Raw genomic sequence first — 23,340 nt, forward strand, 5'->3', positions numbered from 1 at the left:
TGTGTGGTTAGCCCCTTTGCTTGGGTTTGCCTGTTTAAGCCTGTTTTGGTTTCCTTTTTAATATATTCAGCACGTTTGCTTATCGTTTTCACTATTTTCGCTTGGATATAGTCATAATGATATTTACATACGGCAGTTTAGGGTTTAATCTCATTTTGATTGATAACATTTTCTTTTTTGCTTATTTTTTTCTCGTTATTTTGTTTGGTTTAAGAGTTTTAAGAACTTTTGGATTAGTTTATACGTTAGGCTTTATAGCTTCTATATTTTTTTTATACATTTTACCCTTCTCTTTCTCAACTTATCGTTTATCGTTTATCTATCGTTTTGTATTCCAGCAAATAATAATCGATTAATATAAAAGTTAACTTTTTTCTGTTAATATCTCAAATTTTTAACCCATTTAGAGTTTAATATTTATATTTATATATTTTTATATTTATATTTTTATATTTATATATTTATATTTATAGTTCAATAATTTGCATCACACTCACCCTGAAATTCCTTGCGCGCCGCACTCACTGACGTCACAATATTTGCCACATGTCCCAGAACCGTGGCGAATAGCATCAGGCCGAATAGCAATTGCAATATCACAAAGACGTACTCTCCCTTCGAGCGGGGCTTGGGCAGATCCCCGATGGTGGTCAATGCCAGTGTGCACCAGTAGTAGCTCTGCAGATACTGTTTGACCACATCCGCCGACTCGGAGTCGTGGTAGACCCAGTTGCGTGAGCCGAAGCCATTGTTCTTGTGTATGATGTGGTAGAGGCAGCCGTTCCAATGGAATATCACAAGCAGATAGTGTATTAGGGCCGTCGATCGAAACAGATTTGGATAGTTTGTGTGCCGTTCGGTGCGATCCATGAAGGCCCAAAATCGATAAATCTTCACCAGACGAAAGCTGCGCAGTATCGAATTGAAGCCAATCGATAAATACAAAAAGTCCAACGGCAGCAGGCACAGGCAATCGATGTAAAAGATCGTCGAGTTCATGTAGTGAGTGCGCAGCTTCAGTGCATCCGTTTGAAGGACCCCATCCTCCAGATAGCCGGTGCGAAAGTGAAAGAATATGTCAATGAGATAGAGAAAATCGGACAGATAGTCCAGGCAGAACCAAACGGCAATGGTGCGACGATTGATCTCCTGAAAGGCGAAGCGGTAAATTATCACCCAAAAATTGTACAAAAAGGCCATGGAAACCACCATGGACCAATAGTAGCAGAGCCGCCCCGCCGGATCGAACACGAAGTGCAGCTTGCGGGCAGCTGTGGCGGCGCGAATGCGCTGCGAGGCAGTACGATGCGGTTTCTGGTGGTGCGGCTGGGTTGAGTGGCCGCCGCCAGCGCTGCCACCAGCACCACCACCACCACCAATACCACCATGTGACTGATGGTGTGGATGGCCGCCGTGAGGTGGACCGGGACCGCCTTGTGCGGATTGGCCATGCGCATGCGGGTGGTGCGATACCGTGGAGGCCGAGTGCTGCAGCTGGTATGGGTGGTGCGTTGCTTGACCGGCATTGTGGTGCTGTTGCGAACGTGAGCGCGGGTAGCTGTAAATGCGAGAGAAGCACACACTAACGTCGACTTCTAGCAGAGTTAGATGCCGTTACTTACCGATCTGTGCCATTGCAGTAGTTGCCGCCATATTGTGTGTGGCCCATGAGCATGTTGGTGGCACCACCGCCAGCAGCAGCACTGCCAGCACCGCCGCCACCTAGCGTGTTATCCTGCGAGCCGCGGCCTGTGGATCGATTCCAGGTGCCCAGCAGTGGCTGATCGCCGCCAATTGTTTTCAGGCGTCCGCGCGACTTGTTGTTGTTGGGGCGTTGCTTGTTGTTGTGCAGTAAATCCATTTCGGAGGCAGTGCTTACGTTGGCCATATGCGAGTTCGATGCTCTGGATGCACATGGTGTGGCCAGGCTGTCATGCGACGTAAAGAAACCTTGTTGCGAGACGCTCTGACCGAATTTCGGCTGGGACATGCCAAACTTGGGGCCTAGATCTGCAATTCGAGAGGGCGAAAGAACGAGAAAGAGAGAGAGAGACAGAGAGAGAGAGAGAGAGAAATTTAATTTAAATTATAGATATATAGTGAAAGGTTAAAGGTTTCAGAGCGGGAATATACACACACATGCAGACGCTGTTTCAGCCTTACCCAGAAAGCTCTGTCGATCGATTGAGAAGCGACGCAGGCTACCCAAATCAATGAACTGCTCATCGGCTGCCATTGTTGGTGTTATTGAAAGTTCAGTTGTATGAAAGGCACCACCACTACCACCACCACCACCACCAACACCACCACCACTACTTTGTGTGCCACTGGCACCACCACCTATACCAACACCACCACCAGCACCTCCACTACCACCACCACCGCCTGTATTAGCACCAGCCGCAGTCAGATTGGTGCAAGTGGTGCCACCACCGGCACTGCCGCCCAAATAACCCGCATTGCTGCCATAGAAACTGCCATCGAGCTCCGCCATTTGCTGCTCGTAGGCAGTCAGCGGATTGATGGACCTGGAGCTATGATCACGGTACAGAGGACGCGGTGATGGCATCAGCGATGGATATGGTGGATTGAGCATGCCGTTCAATGATAGCCGTGGCTGCATTATATTCAAAAGGCTAGCGCGTGGCGCCTTCTCAAGACTCGTTGCTCTGGTTGTTGTTGCTGTTGTTGCTGTTGTTGTTGTATATTTTATGTTGTTTTGATGTTTTGCTGTTGTTGTTTGGTTTTGTTTTCTTTCTGGCAGTGCGACAGTTGTTGCATTTAGCACAGTTGGTCGCCATCGTTCAGCTGCAGCATCATCGTCATCATCATCATCATCATCGTCATCTCTGGCATCATTTGCTTTAATGGCTTTGACGTCATAGCCAGCAATCGTGTCGGCGTCTGCGTCACCGCCATCAATGGCCGCAGTACGGCAAAGGCGGCCAGTGGGCGTGGCCTTGTTCGGCTGCTCAGCTGCATATGCAAGTTGTGTGTATGTGTTTTTATTTAATTTTTTGTTTGTTTTTTTTTTTTTTTTTTTTTTGCATATATACGAATTTTAATTTGTTTATATTTTTATAATTTTTTGTGGAAAACAAGAGAAATGTGTACAGAAAGTTATATTAATTGCATATTGTCCATAATAAACATTTTTTTTTATTTGTGTGTGCTTGGTAGGGAAACACATTTATAGAGAAACAGAGAGAGAGAGAGAAAGAGAGACACATATGGATTAACAAAGAAACAGACAGAGATATATAGAGAGTGGGTGGTGTAGTGGTTGGTTGATTGGTTGATTGGTTGGTTGGTTGGTGGTTTGGTGGCTACAGGTGGTTGGGCCTTTAACAACAACTGCAATTAACAACAACATTCAGCAACAATTAACAGCAACAACAAGAGTCGAACAACTTATAGTTCTATATATATATATATATAAATACATGACTCGAATAAAGCTAAAACTAATTGTATTTCAGTTTCAGTTTCGGGAGGAATTTGGTTTGTTTCTTTTTTTTTTTTCTTTTTTTTTTTTTTGTAAAATTAAACATGCTGTGGGTTTGTTTTACAGTTCAATGGATTCAAATGTAAAATAATTATATAATTTTCCAACGTGGATTTGTGGTAATTAATATGTAAAACTGGCTACATTTTGATATCATTTCAACTTTTGCAAAATTACAACAATAATTGACCATGATAAACTAAGTTTAAAATTCTCTTGATTTGTTGAAATTGCAAAAGTTTTAAATATTCTATACTTGTATATGCTAAATATGATATCTAACAATGGTTCTGATTTCATATAGAAACAATTCAATTTTTTTCTTGTATCTATGCATTTTCAAATTTAAAAGAAACAAGAAATTTTTCCCAAATGGAAATTTTTATTTATCTCTGCTTTCTTATATAATTTAATATTAAAACAGTTTGGTAAGAAATAAGATATATATATACTATAAATATATTTATAAATTTTTTTCTTTATATATTAAAATATTTACATTTAATTTATTTACTTCTGCGTAAAAACAATTTACAAACTCATTCGAAATTTCTGTGGAAAATTTCTGGAATTTCAGGAATATATTAAAAACAACCCCAATTACCATACTCAAATATTGTTAATTAAACACTTCACACACACACACACATACACCTGGACAGGTATTAAGGCATTTGTTGGGGTCCCATTTAGCTAAGTTTTTCGCCTTTTTGCCGCATGCATGGAAAGGCAACACCTTCAAGCACTTGAACAAATGTGCTAATAAAGTTAGATTTAATTACGTGCGCCTTTATGGGGCATGCAACAAAACAGAAACGAAACGAAACGAAACGAAGAGTCGAGAGAATAACAAAAATAAAAATTAGATACCCAAACACATAAAGGGATGCGAGCAAACACACACACACACACACACACACACACACACACGCAAGCGAGCGAGCATTTCATTAGCTCTAAGCAGCTGCCTGGCAACTGGGCGCACTTGGCAATTCATGAGCCAACACACACACACACACATACACACACACACACTAACACGAGTGCCACTTGACTGCCGTGGCAAGACAATAGCCATGAAGCTAGAGCTAGACCCAAAGCTGCATGCGGCGCCAATTTATTTCTATTACTCGAATGCGGACAACACATCTGAGCTGCCTGGCTGGCCTTTTACTACTATTGCTGTTGTTGTTGTTGCTTTGTCAACTGTCAGCTGTTGCTGTTGTACCTGTCTCCAGCTGTGCTGCCAATTGATTATTGGTCAACCGCTTTTAATTATTGCTGCCTTGAAAGAACGTCTTTAATTCAATTAGCGTGCGCAAAGCAATGCATCAGGGAGCTCACTGGCTAAACTTACAGTTGACCCCAGGACAAAGTAACTTGAGCTCCCCTCAAAGCCCCCGAAAGCCCTTAATGACCCCGCGCACAATGCAAAATTGTTTAATTAATTTTGTGCGGCAGAGGCGGCGTATGAGCGACATGTATTTGCACTTACAGCTGCTCGACTTGCGCAATGAATTCAAATTAATTTAGCTACCATGAATACACACACACACACACACACACATATATATATATATATATATATATATATACACTCTCACATTTCTCATATACAAATCAGTCCAATTAATTTATTAACACAATTGCATACATTTATTATAAATGTGTTGAGCTGCTGACACTTTAAGCCACAGCCGGCTGACCAAGTTAAGAGCAGCAGCTGTTGCAGTTGCAGCTGCAATCATATTTGCTTGGCCATCTTTTTTGGCCAAGTGCAAGTGCATTTCCATGTCATGTAGACAAAAGTTTTACTGCACACACTCACATACTCCCACTCACTGTTGCGCTCTGCCTGCCCTCCCTCCGCTTGGCCTGTTGCTTGACTTAAAGCGCTGTCGGCGCTAATTGGCGCACAGTTTGCTGCTGCTTTCTGGCCTCAAAAACAATGGGCGTTGCTGCCACGCCCAGCACAAGTTTGTTCACTCCACACATCAGCCTCTCACTCTCTCTCTCTCTCTATCTCTCTCGCTGTGCTAGGCAAACGCCTTGGCTTTTTAATTTTTGCTAATAGTTGAGTGCCATTAATTTAAACTTTGTTGTCTTTTTGGCCAGCTGCTGGGCGCAGAGATTCAAGCGCAAGTTCGAGGCGCCGCTAAAGATGAAAAATGAAAAATCTACGACTTACATGGTCAGGCAGTTTGTCATGAGCTCCAGCCCCGGCCAGACGGAAAGCGCAACTTGCGACAAACTTGCGCCAAAGTTCAGCACAGCAAAAAGTATATAAAAAATAAAAATAAAAAGGAATGAAAAAAATAGAAAACGCTTGAACAGCTTTTGTGGCTGTTGAGTGGTTCTAGATGGTGGTGGTGGTGCTGGCGCCATGAATTGTCAATAAATTTGCTTGCCACAAATCAGCGAAGCGGCCAGTCACGATGTGGCCGTAAGGCAAGCAGAGCGAGAACAAGACAGCGAATGTGAGAAAGGAAGAGGGAGTGGGGAAGAGAGCGGGTGAGAGCCACAATTATTTGGTGCAGCTGCCACAGGCAAATGAAAATATTTGAGCCACAAATACTTTTGGTAAAAAGTTTATGCGCAAACTTTGCTTAAAACATACTTGAGAGCGCTCACGCATACTAACACACACACACACACACACACACACGCACACTCATACAGCTGAAAGAGTTTGTGACTGCAGCAAAGGGAAGTCAAGCAATAAAAGCTTCAGCAGTCAGCTACACCACCACCACCACCTCCAACCCCACCACCTCCAACCCCACCAATCTCCACTCCTGCTCCACTCCCAACCACTGCTGCTCTCCGACACATTTGAAATTACAATAGTCAAGTGCTTAGCCGTTACAGCTGTCAACTGAATTGACATTGAGCCGGGTTGCTCGCTCGAACAACTTCAAATGCCACAACAAAAACAAAAAACACAAAAACTCAATAACAACAACAACTAAAAGGACTTCACGCTGCTCGTTAACTACAGCAAAAGTATGTTTTGGCCAACACTTGATAGACAACTGGCCAAGCCGAGCGGCATATTTCAAATGCTATCAAAAATAGAAACGACGTTCATCAAATAATCAAACTCCATTTGGCATTGTTTACAGCAACAAGTTAGCTGCGTAAAGTGGGAAGCTCCATCAAATTGATTTGAATCGAAAATGGGCATAACGCGCATACTGGCTGTGTGAATTTATATAACAGGTAAAGGATATGAGCTAGGCAGAGACCCGAAAACTACATTGATATGGCCATAAGTGTGTGTTGTCTCCCTCTCTCTCTATATATTTACTTGTCTCTTTCTCTCTCCATCTTTGGCTTTCTCTTTGCTCGTCCACCCCGACCGTTACATGTATCTGAATATATCCATGAATATATCCTTATTTGAATGCATCAATATGTATACGCAATATAAGTCCTTTATTTTGTTATCGATAATTTATACCACATATCGTTATCGATTTTAATTGAAAATGCAACAATATATGCAACGGATTTCCAATGGAAATTGCCCAGTTAATAGCCAATAAGACAAGAATGCTGAGAGCAACAGCTCTGTTTGGGTGTTTATCCCAGCACTCCTCATATATGATTCTTTCATATTTTTTTTGTAGTGAAAAATACAACATTAAAAAATCAAATATTCCACAAAATACATTTGAAATAGTTGACAGTAGGCACTTGTTTTTTGTTCTAACTGTATTATAAATTCAATACAAATCATATTAATATTGAAAATAGCCTTAATAAGTGCTAATAATTGTATTAGTTTGCAATGCAGAAGGATGGGAACAGTGGTCAACAGATAAATTCGGAAAGAAATTTATTCAAAATTTTCTGTTGGAGCTGGACATGAACTGCCGAAATTGTTCAGTGAAAGAGACGATACTATTGCTATTAATACTTTTGGATCCAATATTATCTGAAAATCGAGTTAAACGGCTGTCAACGCCTGACTTCTTTAAGAATCAAACACTAGAGATGGCCAAATATGTGATATCGATACGTTCAAGGATACCGGAGAGATATTATGGCGATAATCATTATTGTGGTGGTGCGATAGTAGCACCCAGATTCGTCTTGACAGCTGCACATTGCGTCATGGAGTGGGTAGATACTGAATAATCCATATTGAAAAACATTAAGCATTGATTTCATATATCCCCTATCTTTGCATGAATCATACACTATCTAGTAAGAGCAAATTTAAATATCCAAGTCGTACGATCATGGTGGTAGCCGGCACACCAAACCGTCTGAAGTTCATCGATAACAAATCTGTGAATTTGCCAGTTAAGCAGATATTTGTACCGATCAATTTCACCAGCCAAAATACGAACAATATTGCCCTACTTAAATTAACCGAAGCATGGCCCACAACAAATCCAGGCGTTGCCATTATATCGATACCCAATGAGAATCCCACTGTCAATTCAAGCTATTTTTTATTGGGCTGGGGTCGAATGTATAAGGTGAGCGGAGCGGAGCCTAGCAATCGATTATCGTTATCTATTTTCGATACTAACTATTAGGGTGGACCATTATCATCGCTCATTTTGCAAATCAATGTTACCATATTTGATACGGCCACCTGCAAATCGATGCTGAGAACCTTCAAAGAGGAAATGCTATGCGGCATGAATGAGGACCCCACCATCCATCAGAGTCCCTGTCAGGGTGACGAAGGTGCCCCACTGATCAGGAATAATGTCGTCTATGGTATTACCACCTATCGTTTGGGCTGTGCCAGACCCACTCTGCCATCGGTCTATACGAATGTCTATTATCATAAAGACTGGATCAACAGTATAATAAGTGCTGCAGACTGGCAATGCATTCCAGAGATCGTCCTGCTTTCACTGTCTGTGCTAGTATTTTAAATTTATGTAGTCACTGTAAATATATTGAATGTTTAATTTTATAAGCACTGTCTACATCTCTCTAATCTATTGGGCATATTTATTCTCGTTTTTTCTTTCACAACACTTGCGTTTCTTATGGAACTATTTTTATTTGTTGTCTTTTTCGAATGTCTAAATTAATAAAATTTGGTACTCATCATTTCTGTTACCTTAACCCACCGTGATCACGGTGAGTGGCTTCTCAGCGTAACAGTCTTGATTCTAGAACAAGATCAAGAGAACAAATTTAATCGATTCCTCCGATGGTCTATTCGACAACTCATTCTACCCTCTTATCGATAAAAAATGCTCTACATTTTTTAAGCGTAGATTGAATTCCACAACAGATGAGTGTATGCAATTTTCCTGTATTGAGCGCATAGGTGTTGCATACTTAATATTTCGGATAGCTACCTCTAACCCTCCCCTATTTCCAAGAGTAACATAGGCATAATCGTATGATCTGTTTGTTGCCATTTTTCCGGGCATCTCTTCCTGTACACTTACTTGTTTTTTATTGTCAAACTCAAAAAAGAAAATCTAAAAAAAAAAAAAAAAAACCAAAAAAAAAGAATACGCCCACCCCTCTTTTCCCACAAGTTTACCCTACACACACACCCGCGATCGCCTGCACTCGATGGGAAAGATCATGTTCGCGGGCAACGTCTCAACACATAAATGCACAACTGCAATTGTTCGGTTATATTTTTTAAGCTGCTGCTGTTGTTGCTCTTTGTGCGTTTGGAAACGAATTTGCGTGCCGAAAGCAAAATACTGAGGCGTACGAAACGTCTGACTTCACCCATTTTGGACGATCGGACACATGCCGCGGCCAAATATGTTGTCTCCATACGTTCGCGTACGCCACAGATTCGATTCGGGGACAATCACTACTGTGTTGGCACTATAATAGCACCGCGGTACGTTGTAACCGCTGCTACCTGTACAATGAGGTGAGCCACATACATCCAGACATGCATACATATATGTATATAGTATACCTCGGAGTGATAATCTGCTCATCTCTGTATTTGTATTTGTGTAGCACTTTCATGGTACCGCACCAGCTCCGAGCTATTGTCGTAGTCGGCGGTACGCCAAATCGTCTGATCCGTGTCGCCAGCACAGTCGTGAGAAACGTTCAACAAATTACCGTATCCAAAAATTTCACAAAGAACTTCAAACATAATATTGCGGTTTTGAGGCTGACGAAAACATGGCCGACCGATAATCCCAACATCGATATCGTACAACTGCCCAAATCAGCCCCCAATTTTAGTGTTGAGCATATGGTCTTTGGCTGGGGTCGCCTGTATAGGGTAAGAGAAACCACTGAACCATTAAAGCACTGAACTACTGGAACCACTGAACCACTCTACAATGCACTACAATTCACAGGGTGGTCCATTATCTGGTAATTTACTGCATATATGTGTAACGCTATTGGATCATGAAGCGTGTGAGAAAATACTCCAAATTGTGCATCCCGAGACAATCTGCGCTGGCAGATTCGAAGTGGGCGCCGACGAGAGCCCATGTGCGGGCGATACGGGCGCACCACTGATGGCTAACAATACATTAGTGGGCATCGTATCGCAGCGTCTGGGTTGCGGCGCAAAGGCAATGCCATCGCTCTACACGGATGTTTGGTATCACATTGACTTCATCAACGATACGCTCCACAACGCGTCATCTAGGCCAACTGCAAATCATACCATTTACATTCTACTCCTATGGCTCTTAGGTATTGCGCTGAGACGTAAATATACTCATTGACAAGTATGAAGTGAAAAGGTTTTGGTTTGTACAAAACAGGCAGACCCTGAAGTCAGGCTTGCAGCTTGCATGGCAAAGGTTCAAGTTGAATGGACGCATAATCAAGGCCTCGACAAGGCCTCGACAAACTTTGAACCCTAGGGGTAAATTTTGGGCACTGAATTGTGCAAACAGAACTTAGTCTTTGGGTATTACAATGGGTCGTATAGTAAGCCTAGGCTACAGAAAAAACTATGATTCGCAGAACCTTAGCTCAAGGCACTGTTTATGCCTAGGCTAAGGGCAAACTCATGTTTGAATAGAACCTTAAGGCAAACTGGACCATATCTGACTATAGTAAAACTTTTGGAGTCTACTATTGATTCGTATTATAATCATTTAAACTGAGTGCAAATTAAAGCAACAAATTGAACCCAAAGATAATCTTAATGTAGGTCAATGAAGCTAAACAATCAGGTCTCAGTGGCAATAGTTCGAGTAGTTAAAATCAAGATATAGAAATAGAAATAGGACACCAGGTATAGCTCTAGTACCAATTCATCGAAGGCTTAGACATGAAATCAAATTGAGCTCTAAAATGAGGCAGAATTCAAGATAAATTATTCAATTATTCCCAAGACTTTAGACAAGTAGAGTAGATACTTAGGTAAGGCTATGAACTAAAGACTCAAAGTGAACTTGAAATAAGCTTTAAGCTTTAAAATGAGCCAGAAGACAAAGCAAACAGATTCAATTATTAATAGGTCCTTTCCCAATCCCAGGCAAGCCAAGAGTCAAGAGGTTAATAACTAAAGGCCAAATCTTCAAAACAGCATAAATCCAAACTTCCCATGCGAGCTTTAGGGCATAAGAAAAAAAACTTGTATCCAATTTTTAAAGCAAGTCAGATCAAGCAGTGGCCAACTAGGTCTCCAATTAGAATATATTTGCGATAACAACTATAATTGCTCTTGAATTATGAATCAGTGTATTGCCCATGTTACGCATGCTGATTAAATGCCCCTGCCTAGACTCGCCTGCACTCCGCCTCTGCTGTAAGCTGGCATGCAAATCAAGCTCCTAACAAGATTTACATAAAGTACTTGAATCTATTTTTATTGTTTAAGTGGTATGAAGCTGCGTGTGTGTGTGTGTGTGTGTTAGTTGCAGCATTTGTATAGCAGTGCCGTAGTAGCACTTCAATCAATTCATTGTTAAGGTATCTAGATATATTGCCTAAAGTATCTTCTGCTTGACTGAGCAACTATTAGTAGCGCCTATGGTGGTATCCAATGCCTCCGTGTCTAATCAGCTCGAGTTACTGCCGGGCCCACTTCAATTTGCGTTAAGTTCAAGTAGCTCTTGAAGTAAGTTAAGGCCATCGTCCGTCCATCGCAGTCAGCTGCTGCCAAATCTAAATTTGAGTTCTTTATTGCGCTGCTTCGTTTTTTTTTTTTTTTTTTTCGGGGCAATTAAAATGCCTTGCAGGCGAGGCATGAACGCGGCTCGAACTTGTGGTAATTAAGAGCACGGCTTTCCAGTCGTCAGTCGGTCATTTGGCTGGTCACCAGTTCGAAACATTTTGCAGTCCATGTTGACCTAGCAACAGCAGCAACAGCAGAGTTGACTGAAAAACCAATCGAGACAAGTAGCTGGCAGCCAGGTAGTCAGGCACCAGGCTGACCGTTGGCAGGTGGCAGGTGGCAGGTGCCTGTCGACAGGTTGATGTAACCACCCAAGCCAACTGGCGCCCACTCGGACCCCCTTGATGGCCCGCTATTGCTACAACTACGAGTACAACAGCTTCAGCTAGAGCTGGAGCCATGTTTCATTTGATTTGTGTCCCAATATGCGTGCGTCTGGCTAGCAAACAATCAGCGTGCGCTAAAGACAACAGCCGAGCCTCCACAAGACACAAAGCTACCCGATCGAGAGCTGCTGATGATAGGCAGACGCATTGGAGCTGTCAAATTGACGTTGAGTCCTGTCTGGGCAGCAAACACACACACACACACACGCACACACACATAACTGACATTGAACTGAACTGAAGCAGAGCGAAAGCTGACTTTATATACAGCAGAGAGTCGACATCGTTTACTCTGCCTATCCACTTTTTTTTCTCTCCTTGAGCGCTCAGAGCAACAGCAAAGAAATTTTCAGAGGGATTGAAGCTCGTTTGAGTCAGTATTGATATTAGAGATATAATGAACTGAGAGGTCTATATGTGTGGATATGGCAAGTAATATAGAAGAGAGCAGCACTAAGAGTTTCTACTTTGAGTGTAAATTATATATAGTATATATTACTATTAGCATACAAATTAATATATTAATTATTAATATTAATTATTAAAAGCGCTTTTTTTATTTTAAAGAGCTTTTTAAATTATTTGTAACTACTATATGAACAATTACATATTTAATAATAATTTTATAATTAACAATAAATAAATATTTAATAATAATTTTTTAATTATCAATAAATAAATATTTAATAATAATTTTATAATTAACAATAAATAAATATTTAATAATAATTTCATACTTAACAAGTTACAGAGTTTATCATCATAATAAAGCGCTTAAATATCTAACCAGTCTAAGCTGGAGATAAGAAGGCATTAGCAAGGCATTCATAATGAAGTCAAAAAAATATATTTACATACATATTTTATATAATATATATTCCATATATATTTACTATGTTTAACTTCATAATCATGAGTACACTCAAATCAATTCATCTCATTTGTACACTCAAATAAATGCTCAACACATATTCAGCTGCTCACTTCATTGAAACTTCGCCCTACAATATCTTAAGCGTAATTCACAGCTAAAGATAGATTTAGTCTAAATGCAATTACGTAATGTTTGCAATCAGCATTAAGCTGGAAATTCTCATTGTCATATCGAATGCGAATGAACTGAACTCGATGAGTGCTGAGCTGATAAATACAAATTTGTCTATTGGAGCCGTTGCCAGCCGCTGCGCATATGTCATGGAACATGGACAATAGACGCCACCTGCGCTCCATTTGTGTAATGAATTTTGTGTGACAGCCGCGTCTCAAGCACTCAGAGTTTTCTGCTGCGACAACAGCGCTGCTCCTTTTGCCACTCGACACTTGGCCGAGCTGCTGCGCTGTAGGCAAATGCGTAATGACGACATTAATGCAAACGACTTCATTTAATTAAACGCCTACAAAGAGAGCGATGGAAAGACAGAGAGGCAGAGAGAGAGAGAGAGAGAGGGAGAGGGAGAGTTGCAGAAGTGAACCCAAAACGAAACTGAAAATGGTGTCCTTGTCATAGTCATCATTGAGGCAGATAAGAGCAGATATCTGGTAAATATCGGAGCACTCATACGCCTCTTTGTACGCATGAATGCGTATTAAGGTGCACGCGCGCCGTGGGGAATGCTGATTCGGGCATTCAATTTGTGTGTGTGGGTTCCTGTGTCTGTGTCTTTGTCTGTGCCTGTGTGTGTGTGTGTGTGTGGGTGTGCGACAAGTGGGCGTGGCATGCTGGCGTATGCCGGCTGGTGTAATAGTTGTTGTGCGCACGTGCGTGTAAATACTTATGTATTTATATATGTGTATGTATGTGTATATATGTATGTATATTAATGTCAGTGTGTGTGCGACAGGTGTACAAATGTCCAACAGCAGCAGGCAGCAGCAGCAGCAGCCAATTCAATTAGCAAACGCAGACCCGCAGCAGCTGCAACAGATCCACAAAGTAACAGCCGACTTATAGTATACATACGTATATAGTATACATACATATACATATATATACATTTAATAAGTATATATACACACACATACATATAGACATTCGTTTGTTGGCAAAGTACTAAAGCTTAGCTGGCTTTTTATTCATAATGCTTTTAATAACCTGGCCAAAAGTGGACTTTTCTGGCCACAGCCAACAAGACTTATGGCCATCATTTGCTGCGTTCTTTTGCCACAGACACAAATTCAATTTGAACAAAATATTATATATGAGTGCTGCATAAAGCTAAATAGCCACTGGGCTTAACATTTACACGATAGATACATAGATATTCAAGTCTAATAAAAGAACTTAAATTGGTAGCATCGATTTTTGCCAAGTTTCAATATTTTAATTGTCAGCTGCAATTTTATTTAATATGTCAAGCTATAACATTTCAAGCGAATTCATTGACATTTCTATTATTCATTAAAAAAAAAATAAATAAAATAATAGTCAGTCGCTAATGTGAGTTTTATATAAAAGTTGAAACTATATTTTTATATTGATGCCTTAATCAATTGTCACTGAAGCGGATATTTATATATTTTTGATTATTCATTGAATATTTGCATATATGTGTATATTTCTTTAGCTAAATTCTATATATATTTTAAAAACATATAAATACTTAGTTCAGTAAAAATTGACAACAAGCTGAAGATATTTAAAAAAAAAAAAAAAAATCGTGCTCATATTTTTATATCCTTGTCTCAATTTTGTTTATCCTTAGCTTGTTTAAACTTTTCATGAAATATCGAGAAAAAAAATTATAAAAATATATATATATAAAAAAAAAAAATAAAAAAAAAATAAAATATACAAAAAAATAAAATAAAATAAAATAATACATACAAAAAATACATAAACATATAATTTAGATGTATTCACATTTTGCTTTATTTTACTTTCCATATTTCGTTACATTATTCTCATCTGCTCTTTTGGCTCTCTCTTTGTCTATACAAAGTCTGTATCCACTTTACTCTTTCTTTACTACATCAAGTTTTTTATGTCCAACTGCTATAATCACAATTAGAACTTTACTTTAAGAGCGACGGTACATACTATGCATACAGAGAATGTACACCCCTAGTCCGTTTCCTCGTATTACTGGTTCACTCGTTCCCATCGGCTTTGTCTAGCTCAACTGAGGCGTGCGTAGCGCGAGCGTAATTAAAATTTGAATATAATTGAGTAGTGCAGCTCCAAAAGCCACGCTGAGTAGAGCTCTCATTGCAGCTCTGTGTGCGGCGACAGCTTTACAATTATACTCGTGTATATAGGTACATATACATATAGTACGATAATCATAAACCTTGTGAAACTCTAGATACAAATTAACTGCACAATGTTTCACTATTACATCGTTACTGAACATCGATCATAGATCAAAATTACTCAATGACTAACATCCTCTGCAGCTGAGTAACCTCTAATTTACTGCCCATTTAAACACTTTACCTCTCTTCAGCTATTAATTAAACATACATATATAATTCAACATATACATCTAACAAAAAGTCTCCCATTAAAACTTTATGTAATGTATATCGTCTAGCAATTAATGTTACCTTAGAATTATATTTCGACGGCATGGATTGCTCAACTTTGATAAGAAATCAATGCCTAAAGCCAGGAAAGCAACATGTGCCGTCCTAACATAACTTTCCCTTCAATTAGCTACCAAAAAATTCATCGAACTAGACGAAATTCAAGGAATAGAGCTGTTGGCAATCTGGCAACCTCGTAATTACGTTCAAGCAAACTCCAAAACAGTCTCCAATTACGCAGGGTATTAAAGGCCACACAAGTTGCAACATGTTGTAGCAAGTGTACCGATGCCGTTAGCAGCGCGTTACCAAATACCATGACTCATCTCATGTCGGCCAGAGTCAATGCACTAAACACATATATTAAATTTTTCAACAAATTCAGCGCGTTTAAGTGACTGCGCTCATTAGCAGCAGCAGCAGGAGCAGCAGAAGCAGCAGTAAGTAGCAGGAGCGGCAGAAGCAGCAGCAAACTGTAGCTGGAGCAGTGGTTAGTGGGCGCCGTGCACGTGCCACATTCACATGCAGCACGCAATCAGATCTATATGTATATAAAGTAAAGGCAAATCGGAGGCCAACGACTGGGAGTTGCCCTATAAACATGCATATATACATAACGTATGAAATATAAAATATAAAAATATAAATATATAGAAATGCAGCTTGGGTTACTCTCTGAAAAGTATTGAATAGGTTTTTTTTTTTGGGTAGAATATCTTAAGCAATATGGGTTAACGATAGAATACATATGTTTTTGTATCTTGAAGCTAAAGAAGTTTTTTTTTTTTTTTTTTTTTATTTAATTTTGAATTTTTATAGTTTTTGATTAACTTTATAATTGATACATTTTTAAGATATTAAAAAAAAAAAAAAAAAAAAAAAAAAAACAATAATTTTTTGTACTTTTCTTTAGTAATACCCATATTTAAAATTCATTTCATTTCTAGCCTTTATGCGCAGAGGAACATGCTAAAATATCAAGTACAATTTAGCTCATTGCTCCGATCAATTAGAGATTCTATCATAATATATAGTAGAGAATTCGAGCAGAGTCTTAGTAACTCAATAACAGCATTTAAATGGATAATACTATTTCAAACTTAATATTCCTCACAAATTTATTTAAAGAAGTTCATGCCTAAGTTACACAAAAGCTACTACCACTAACATTTCATTCGTCCGACAAACCAATATGCCCAGAGAACTCAGTTTGGAAATGGGTTTAGGGCATTAAAAAAGCGAAGCGAGAAAGTAAAAAGGGCCAACGCCAAAAACTGTTCATTTGCATGCGCTGGCGCTCATTACATTTACATTAAACTTTTAATATGCGCGAGCATGTGCAGCAATATGTGTGCGAGTGTGTTAGTGTGTGTGTGTGTGTGTGTGCGATGCGGGTGCCACATGCAGGCATTGAGTGACGCGGGCTGCTTGGCCCAAACCATTGCAGACAGCTGCAAAACGTGTGGCCCACACACAGTTGTCTGGCCAGGCAATTTCTTAATTTCCCCTGAAATATGCAGTTAATTACATTTGACCAGCTGCGATTTGTAGCCGCAGCTGCAGCACGCACACAGATGCACACGTGCCACACACACAGACGTACTTATTTCTTTTTTCTTTTTTTTTTGGTTACTCTTAAGCTGCAGCCGCTATTGAAGCCAAAGCCAAAGCCAAACAGCTGCAGCTGCAGCATACGCACACATATGCCTGCCACATGGGGCAGCCGTATGAATGTCAGATGAGCTCGCTCGCTGCAAAAAACAGACTCCGGGCACTGGGGGTCACGCACACACACACGCATATATATACAAATATATATAGATATATGCAGTTGCTCAGGCATTTGACACTCTAAAGCTGCCTTGGTATACTAGAGGTATAGCTGCGTCCGTGTGTGTGTGCTTGTGTGTGTGCGTTGTCAAGTGTAAGTGCATTTCGTTATGAGCTTAGCAGTCTTATAAATGTTTGCGTATTTGTTTGCTAGCGTTATTTGCCCCCAAGTGCAGTCGCCGTTTGCTATTTACTTGATGTTTCCTGCCGCTGAGCTGTTGTGTATGTGTGTGTGTGTGTCTCTTACTTTCCCTCTCCCTCTCTCTCTCTCTCTCTCTCTGCGTGTGTGCGTGTGTCTGTATGACCTCTGTCACAGTATCTGTGCATCTGTTGAGTGTCTCTCTAGCTGCCTTCTGTGTATCTGTAACTGTGCACAGCACATAAATATCTAAAGCGTTCTTGAGTAACTGCTCTAATGGATTTGGGTTAAAAATACACTGTGTACATGTGCACATGTATATGTGTGTGTATCTGTGTGTGTGTGTGTGTGTTTTATGTTGCAAGGGCATGTTGAGGGCATATACAACTGTACTCTGCTCTAGCTCAGCTCTGCTGTGCCGAGCTGTGTGTGCGTGCGCTTGTTTAAGATTTACAAATTAGTTTAATTTAAATTAGAATGCAACAGAAAGGAGTAAATGAAGTTGATTAAAACAGAGACAAGCACTTAGCAGTTAGTTTAAATGTCAATTGCTAACTGGATAAGTCAAAAGCCCGAGCCACTCTATATACTAATTAAAAAGTTGAGCCGACGCAGATATACACAATACATATATAAAAGTGCATATGTATGCATATGTATTTGACTCTTTGGATAAGTGTGACATTCCTTGAGGCTCATTGCAGCCACATTTGTTGAGTTTGAAATTATGAGAGAAGCTTTTAAGCATATCTGCAGCAAGGCAAATTTTATAGCATACTTTCAAGGGCAAGCTGTTGAGATGATTGATTCAGAAGAATACACACACAGATATGCATATATATATCTATACATATATATTTATGCATATGCCATAAACTTGCCATTTATGTAATGAATGAAACTTTTAATGGCAGAAAACATTTTTATTTAGCTTATTTGCTAAATGCAAAAGCTTAATGCCAATGCTCTCATATAAATGTGATGCTTGGCTATTAAATTCCGTTGATCAGCGCTATTAATTTATACTTGAATAACATAGTTTAAATGAGCTTTTACTTAGTCTGATGCCTAATGTCAAGATAGCTATGAATTTAGTTTAAAAGGCCGATATAAATTCGCATAAAGCCTTTTCAACCGGCTTAATATCAGTTTAAGCATAGATTATACTGATTTTCACAAGTGATGTATGATTATTCTGCATTTAACTTATTTATCTCTAATTTATATTATTCTGATAAATTTTATAAAATAATGATATAATTATTGATAATTAAAATATATTATTATACTTTAATTTTAGGTTTTTTATTTATTATTATTATTATATTATATTATATTAGTATATATTATTAATTTATTTTATTTATTATTTATCTTATTTTTATTTTGAAATATTTTTTTAAATATTTGTATTATATATTCATTTTTTATTTTTATTATTTTTAATTTATTTACTTTATTATTTATTTTAATTTTAAATAGATTATTTTTATTTAATTCAACCCCTTTTTTTATATAATTTAATTTATATTCTATCCCACTTGCCCTACTTTCTGCCAATCTCAACTCAACCAAATCAAATTTACATATATCAATTAGTGTCAACGGAAGTTTCTTATAAAAGTCGCATTTGGGACTGGCCAAATTGAAATTATAACGTTAATAACATAAGCTACACTAATATCAATGCACACACACAACACAACACACACACAGACACACGCGTATATAAAAGGGGTTCTGGCAGGACATGAGCAACAGGACCGAGCAGCATATTAAACAATTTTAAGCAAAAATTATATATGCCATAAAGACATTCCGGCGCACAACTCAAACACCCACACCCACACCCACACACACACACACATGCATATGACATAAACGTCGCCGTTTGCTGGGCAGAGTGTAATAACCGTGTTGGGCCAACTTATTGTTTACGACGTGCTTAGTGGCAAACTTGGCTTTGATAATGAAACGAGCAAGACACACACACACTCACAGACACAGACACTGTTACACGGACACGCGCTGACAGTTAACGGCAATTGCGACAAATACCACAAGCGCCAAAGCAGTCGCCCCATAAGCACATGGCATATCATTTGTTACCCCCCGAAAAAAAAAAAAAACACATTTTGTGGACGAAGATAGTTGCATAAACACCATCAGCAAAAGTGTATACGTGTGTGTGTGTGTATTTGTGTGTAAAAGACAAAGCAACGCACGTGATGTGATTAGCACAAAGCCACCAATGTCGCCAGCTTGTGTTGGGCCCAAACTTCTCGGGGCTTAGATTTTAATTTTTGTCTGCGATAAAAGTGCCACGCCCACTAGGCTCTAACCCTGAAAGGGACTTGGACTTAATGTTTAGCTATGCAGCCTGGCAGGTTGTAATGTAATATATGTATGCCATGTAAGCATATGCATATGCTCTATATACATACATACATACATGTATATCACTCGCACTCTTTAACTTCTGCTGCTTCACACGCTGCGTATGCGTAATGTCAGCATCTGTGTGTGTGTGTTCGTGGCAAATTTGTCAAATTTTAACTAATTGCAAAAGCTGCAAACTTTTTGCTGCATATGTCACACGAGCTGGCAATAGCATCAATCGGTTCAATGGTCAATCAATCAATCAATCAAGCCAATAGCAACAGCAGCCGTAGCTGACATTCTGCTCAGCCCAGCCAGCTCTGACGTCATCGGTTTAAGCTGCAGCTGGCCGGATTAAAAATAAATGGGGTAGTAGCATGTGGCCGAGAGTAGCCAGCCACTTGAATAGTGTGTAGACACACGTACATATACAGACATGTATATGTGTATGTATGTATGCATATGTATGCTAGTTATAAGCGAGCTAAGCGTATCTCTGCAAAACCATTTTAGCTGGTATCAGAGATGCGAAGAGTTGAGCAGCTTAAAAATGAATGAGTAAACATAAATATTTATCGATAGCGATTATTATCGAACAGGATATACAAATGAAGGAGGGGGTATGTATACATATGTATATGTATTTATGGTAGATTAATATAAATAGATATCACTCTTAGCTGTACCTATTGCTCTGCAGAAGCTGAAAATTGGACTGCTAAGCTAATTTCCTATAGAAATCGATATCAGATACATATGAGATCTTTCCTTAAGTGGATCTTAAAAATTATAAGAGTGAATAAACTATATACCATTTTATATAAAAGTCAAAAAGATAAACTATTGATAGAAAGTCTTAAATATTTATTTTTAATTTATTATAATATAATAATATAATATAATTTTAATTTTATATATTCATATAATATTAGAGATTTTTGTGTCACGTTAAAAATCTTCATTTAGTAAATAGTTTATTAAAATCGAAGCAAGTAGAGAAACTGTTAAAAGTCTTGTTTGCTCCTAAAAATAAAACCTATAAATGGAAGTTTTAGAGGCTGTTAAAATTTAGCTCTCAACTTGACTTCTATTACGTGTTATGTATGAATAGAGAAGAATAGAGAATCAAATCTAGACTTATCTAAACCTTCCAGCTAATCTCTCACATACCAAAAACACAAGCCCATATAAAAGGTACTCCCTTATTAACTGATAGCCATCTTAAAGGGTATTCTCTAATAGAGCACTCTCAGCTGGCGCATTTTGGCTGTTGGGCCTTTTTAGTCTCTTTTGTGGCATAGGCAAACATGTAGCTGTATCTCTCTCTCTCTCTCTCTCTGTGTGTCTCTGTCTCACTCCACTTTGCTGCCAGTTTATTTTGCATGCCACAAATAATTTCAAGTTTGGCAGCTGTTCTGCAGGCCAGCAGGCAGTTTGGCTTCATTGTTTCGCCGAGAGTTCTACGGCAATGCCAAAAATGCCAAGACAAGGCAGGACATGGCAGGCGCATCCTGCCTAGCTGGCATGCTGTTATGTTTTCACAGTATGCGTGTGTGTGAGTGCGTGTGCGTGTGAGTGCGTGTGCGTATGTGAGCTGCTGGAACTCAAATTAAGCTAAAACCGCTTCAAGTTGCAATTTCCGACGCTGCAGCCATAAAACAACAACAAAAATGCCTCAAGGATATGAGCGGCAGCAGCAGTAGCAGCAGCAGCTAGGGCCAACAACAAACTGTAACTATAATTAAAACTTTACACAGATACATGAAAGCAAGAGGGAGTGAGAGAGAGAGAGAGAGAGAGAGAGAGAGAGAGAGAGAGCGAGAGCGAGCGAGAGGGAGGGGGCACGTAAGTGAGAGCTACACATCGACACATCATGTATGTAGCTCATGTAAACACGAAAGATGCTGGGCGCCACACTCAAGCAAGATGCTTAAATGGAATTAATGCATTAATCGCTTTGGGCCCGCTAAGCCGCTTGCGGCGTTTGCTAATTGACAAAATGCACAACAACAACAACAGCAGAAGCAACACCAACAATAGCCAGCCGCGACCCTTGACCTTACGCTCTGGCTAAAAATATAAATATGATACAAAAACAAAAAAACGAGAAAAAAAGTTAAATTAATTTCTGTCGACAGCTACGCAACTTTCAAATGAATTACACATTCGCGGCACTCGGGTCAAGTGGGCGGTGTTGGCATTAAAAAGTGGGGGCGTGGCTGTGGCTCGTTGCCCTTTACATAGACATATAATTTGTGTGTTGGGACAGCTTTTGCGGCTGGCCGTTTGCATAATTCTATTTGTTTTTAGCCGCGCGCAGCAAAACTTTGCCTTTTGCCCCTTGACCCTGGAAAACTGTTAAATTGTTCAAATACAAAACGAAATTGCAAATAAATTGAAAGAGTTCAAAAAAAAAGGGCTGCCTTCCAATAACAACAACAACAACAACAGCAGCAACAGCAACAATAACCAATTACATTGTATTGACTTTTCAATTTCATTTTGTGGGCAACTTTTTAAAGTGGCAGCCGCCGCCGCCGAGATGAGAAATTGCCCAACATTTGCTGCTGCTGCTACTTGCCATACCCCCGCCCCCCACTCCTCACCCCATCACTGTCTCGCTGCTGATTTTGGTAGCATGTTTGCTTTGAGCTGTTGTTGGTTAGTGCTGGCTGTTACTCCGGCTTTCCGCCATTATGCCATTAGCTGTGGGCCAACGTATTTAGGTCACATGATTCCAATGCTTCTGCATTAATGGCTCCAGCACAACGACAAACCGGACAAACGGCAAAAAGCCCCCCGAAAAAAAAAAAAACACACACACACACACACATACACATATATATATTAAGAGCCCAATACAGCAGTCAGCACACTGGCACGCCTACTGGGCGGCACAAAAAGGGGCGTAAGGCTGGCTGGCAGGCAGGCAAGCAGCTGAGTAAATGTGAATGCCTCAAGTCGCAGTCAATTCGAGCCAAGCATCAGCACAGGGCACGGCACAGCACAAAGGATATCAAATTTAAGTGCACACACACACACAGAGAGAGACACGAATACACAGACACACATCAGTATTGAGCAGATATTAAGGTGCGAGGGCTGTGACAAAAGTTTGTTGAAGGAAAACTATGCTGATGCACTCGTATGAGAAAATGTTAAGCGTAACAGTCATTTAAATGCTATCATTACTCTGTTAAGATTAACAGAGTTTAATAGAGGTTGATCTCTCCCTCACACTGTTAGCAGTGCCAGAGACTTAACATTTCAGCAAGCATATTTACCTATTAAGAATAACAGGGTAACACGAGACTTGACATTTATTAGCCATTTAACATAAGCACATCTGCCTAACACATTAAATGCTAAATGCATTCATTAATGTTACTCCAACATATTAATTACATAATGTAATTAAGATTTAGGCTAAATTGAGTGCAATATATAATTCATAAGATTTTTAAGAGAAACAATAAACTCATAA

General features: G+C 39.5%; 3 protein-coding genes across 15 annotated transcripts in view; 2 read left to right on the forward strand and 1 right to left on the reverse strand.

Annotated features, from left to right (window-relative positions):
• Positions 1 to 23,340, reverse strand: part of LOC108616304 (uncharacterized) — a 96,477-nt gene that overhangs the window by 25,347 nt on the left and 47,790 nt on the right. For 11 of the 12 annotated variants that reach the window (XM_089469593.1, XM_089469592.1, XM_089469591.1 and 8 more), the window contains exons 4-6: positions 2,164 to 2,976; positions 1,623 to 2,010; positions 498 to 1,558 (exon numbers count right to left, since the gene is read on the reverse strand). In XM_089469593.1, the coding sequence (XP_089325719.1) occupies positions 498 to 1,558; positions 1,623 to 2,010; positions 2,164 to 2,976 (2,262 nt within the window). The remainder of the gene's footprint in view (positions 1 to 497; positions 1,559 to 1,622; positions 2,011 to 2,163; positions 2,977 to 23,340) is intronic. The other variant, XM_018011409.2, reaches the window with a different exon arrangement.
• LOC108616307 (chymotrypsin-2) lies at positions 6,382 to 8,444 on the forward strand. 2 transcript variants are annotated; one of them, XM_018011414.2, is made up of 4 exons: positions 6,382 to 6,724; positions 7,290 to 7,626; positions 7,716 to 7,992; positions 8,053 to 8,444. In XM_018011414.2, the coding sequence occupies exons 2-4, from the start codon at positions 7,373 to 7,375 to the stop codon at positions 8,398 to 8,400; spliced, it is 879 nt and encodes a 292-aa protein (XP_017866903.1). In that variant the 5' UTR covers positions 6,382 to 6,724; positions 7,290 to 7,372; the 3' UTR covers positions 8,401 to 8,444. The 2 variants fall into 2 exon arrangements, with proteins under 2 accessions (XP_017866903.1, XP_017866904.1); XM_018011415.2 differs by lacking the exon at positions 6,382 to 6,724 and having other exon boundaries at positions 7,489 to 7,630.
• LOC108616306 (trypsin-like) lies at positions 8,879 to 10,203 on the forward strand. Its single transcript, XM_018011413.2, has 3 exons — positions 8,879 to 9,374; positions 9,467 to 9,740; positions 9,820 to 10,203. The coding sequence occupies exons 1-3, from the start codon at positions 9,100 to 9,102 to the stop codon at positions 10,195 to 10,197; spliced, it is 927 nt and encodes a 308-aa protein (XP_017866902.1). The 5' UTR covers positions 8,879 to 9,099; the 3' UTR covers positions 10,198 to 10,203.

Source organism: Drosophila arizonae, chromosome 5 (genome assembly GCF_054131065.1).
Source record: "Drosophila arizonae isolate 15081-1271.41 chromosome 5, UAZ_ARI_1.0, whole genome shotgun sequence".
NCBI lineage: Eukaryota > Metazoa > Arthropoda > Insecta > Diptera > Drosophilidae > Drosophila > Drosophila arizonae.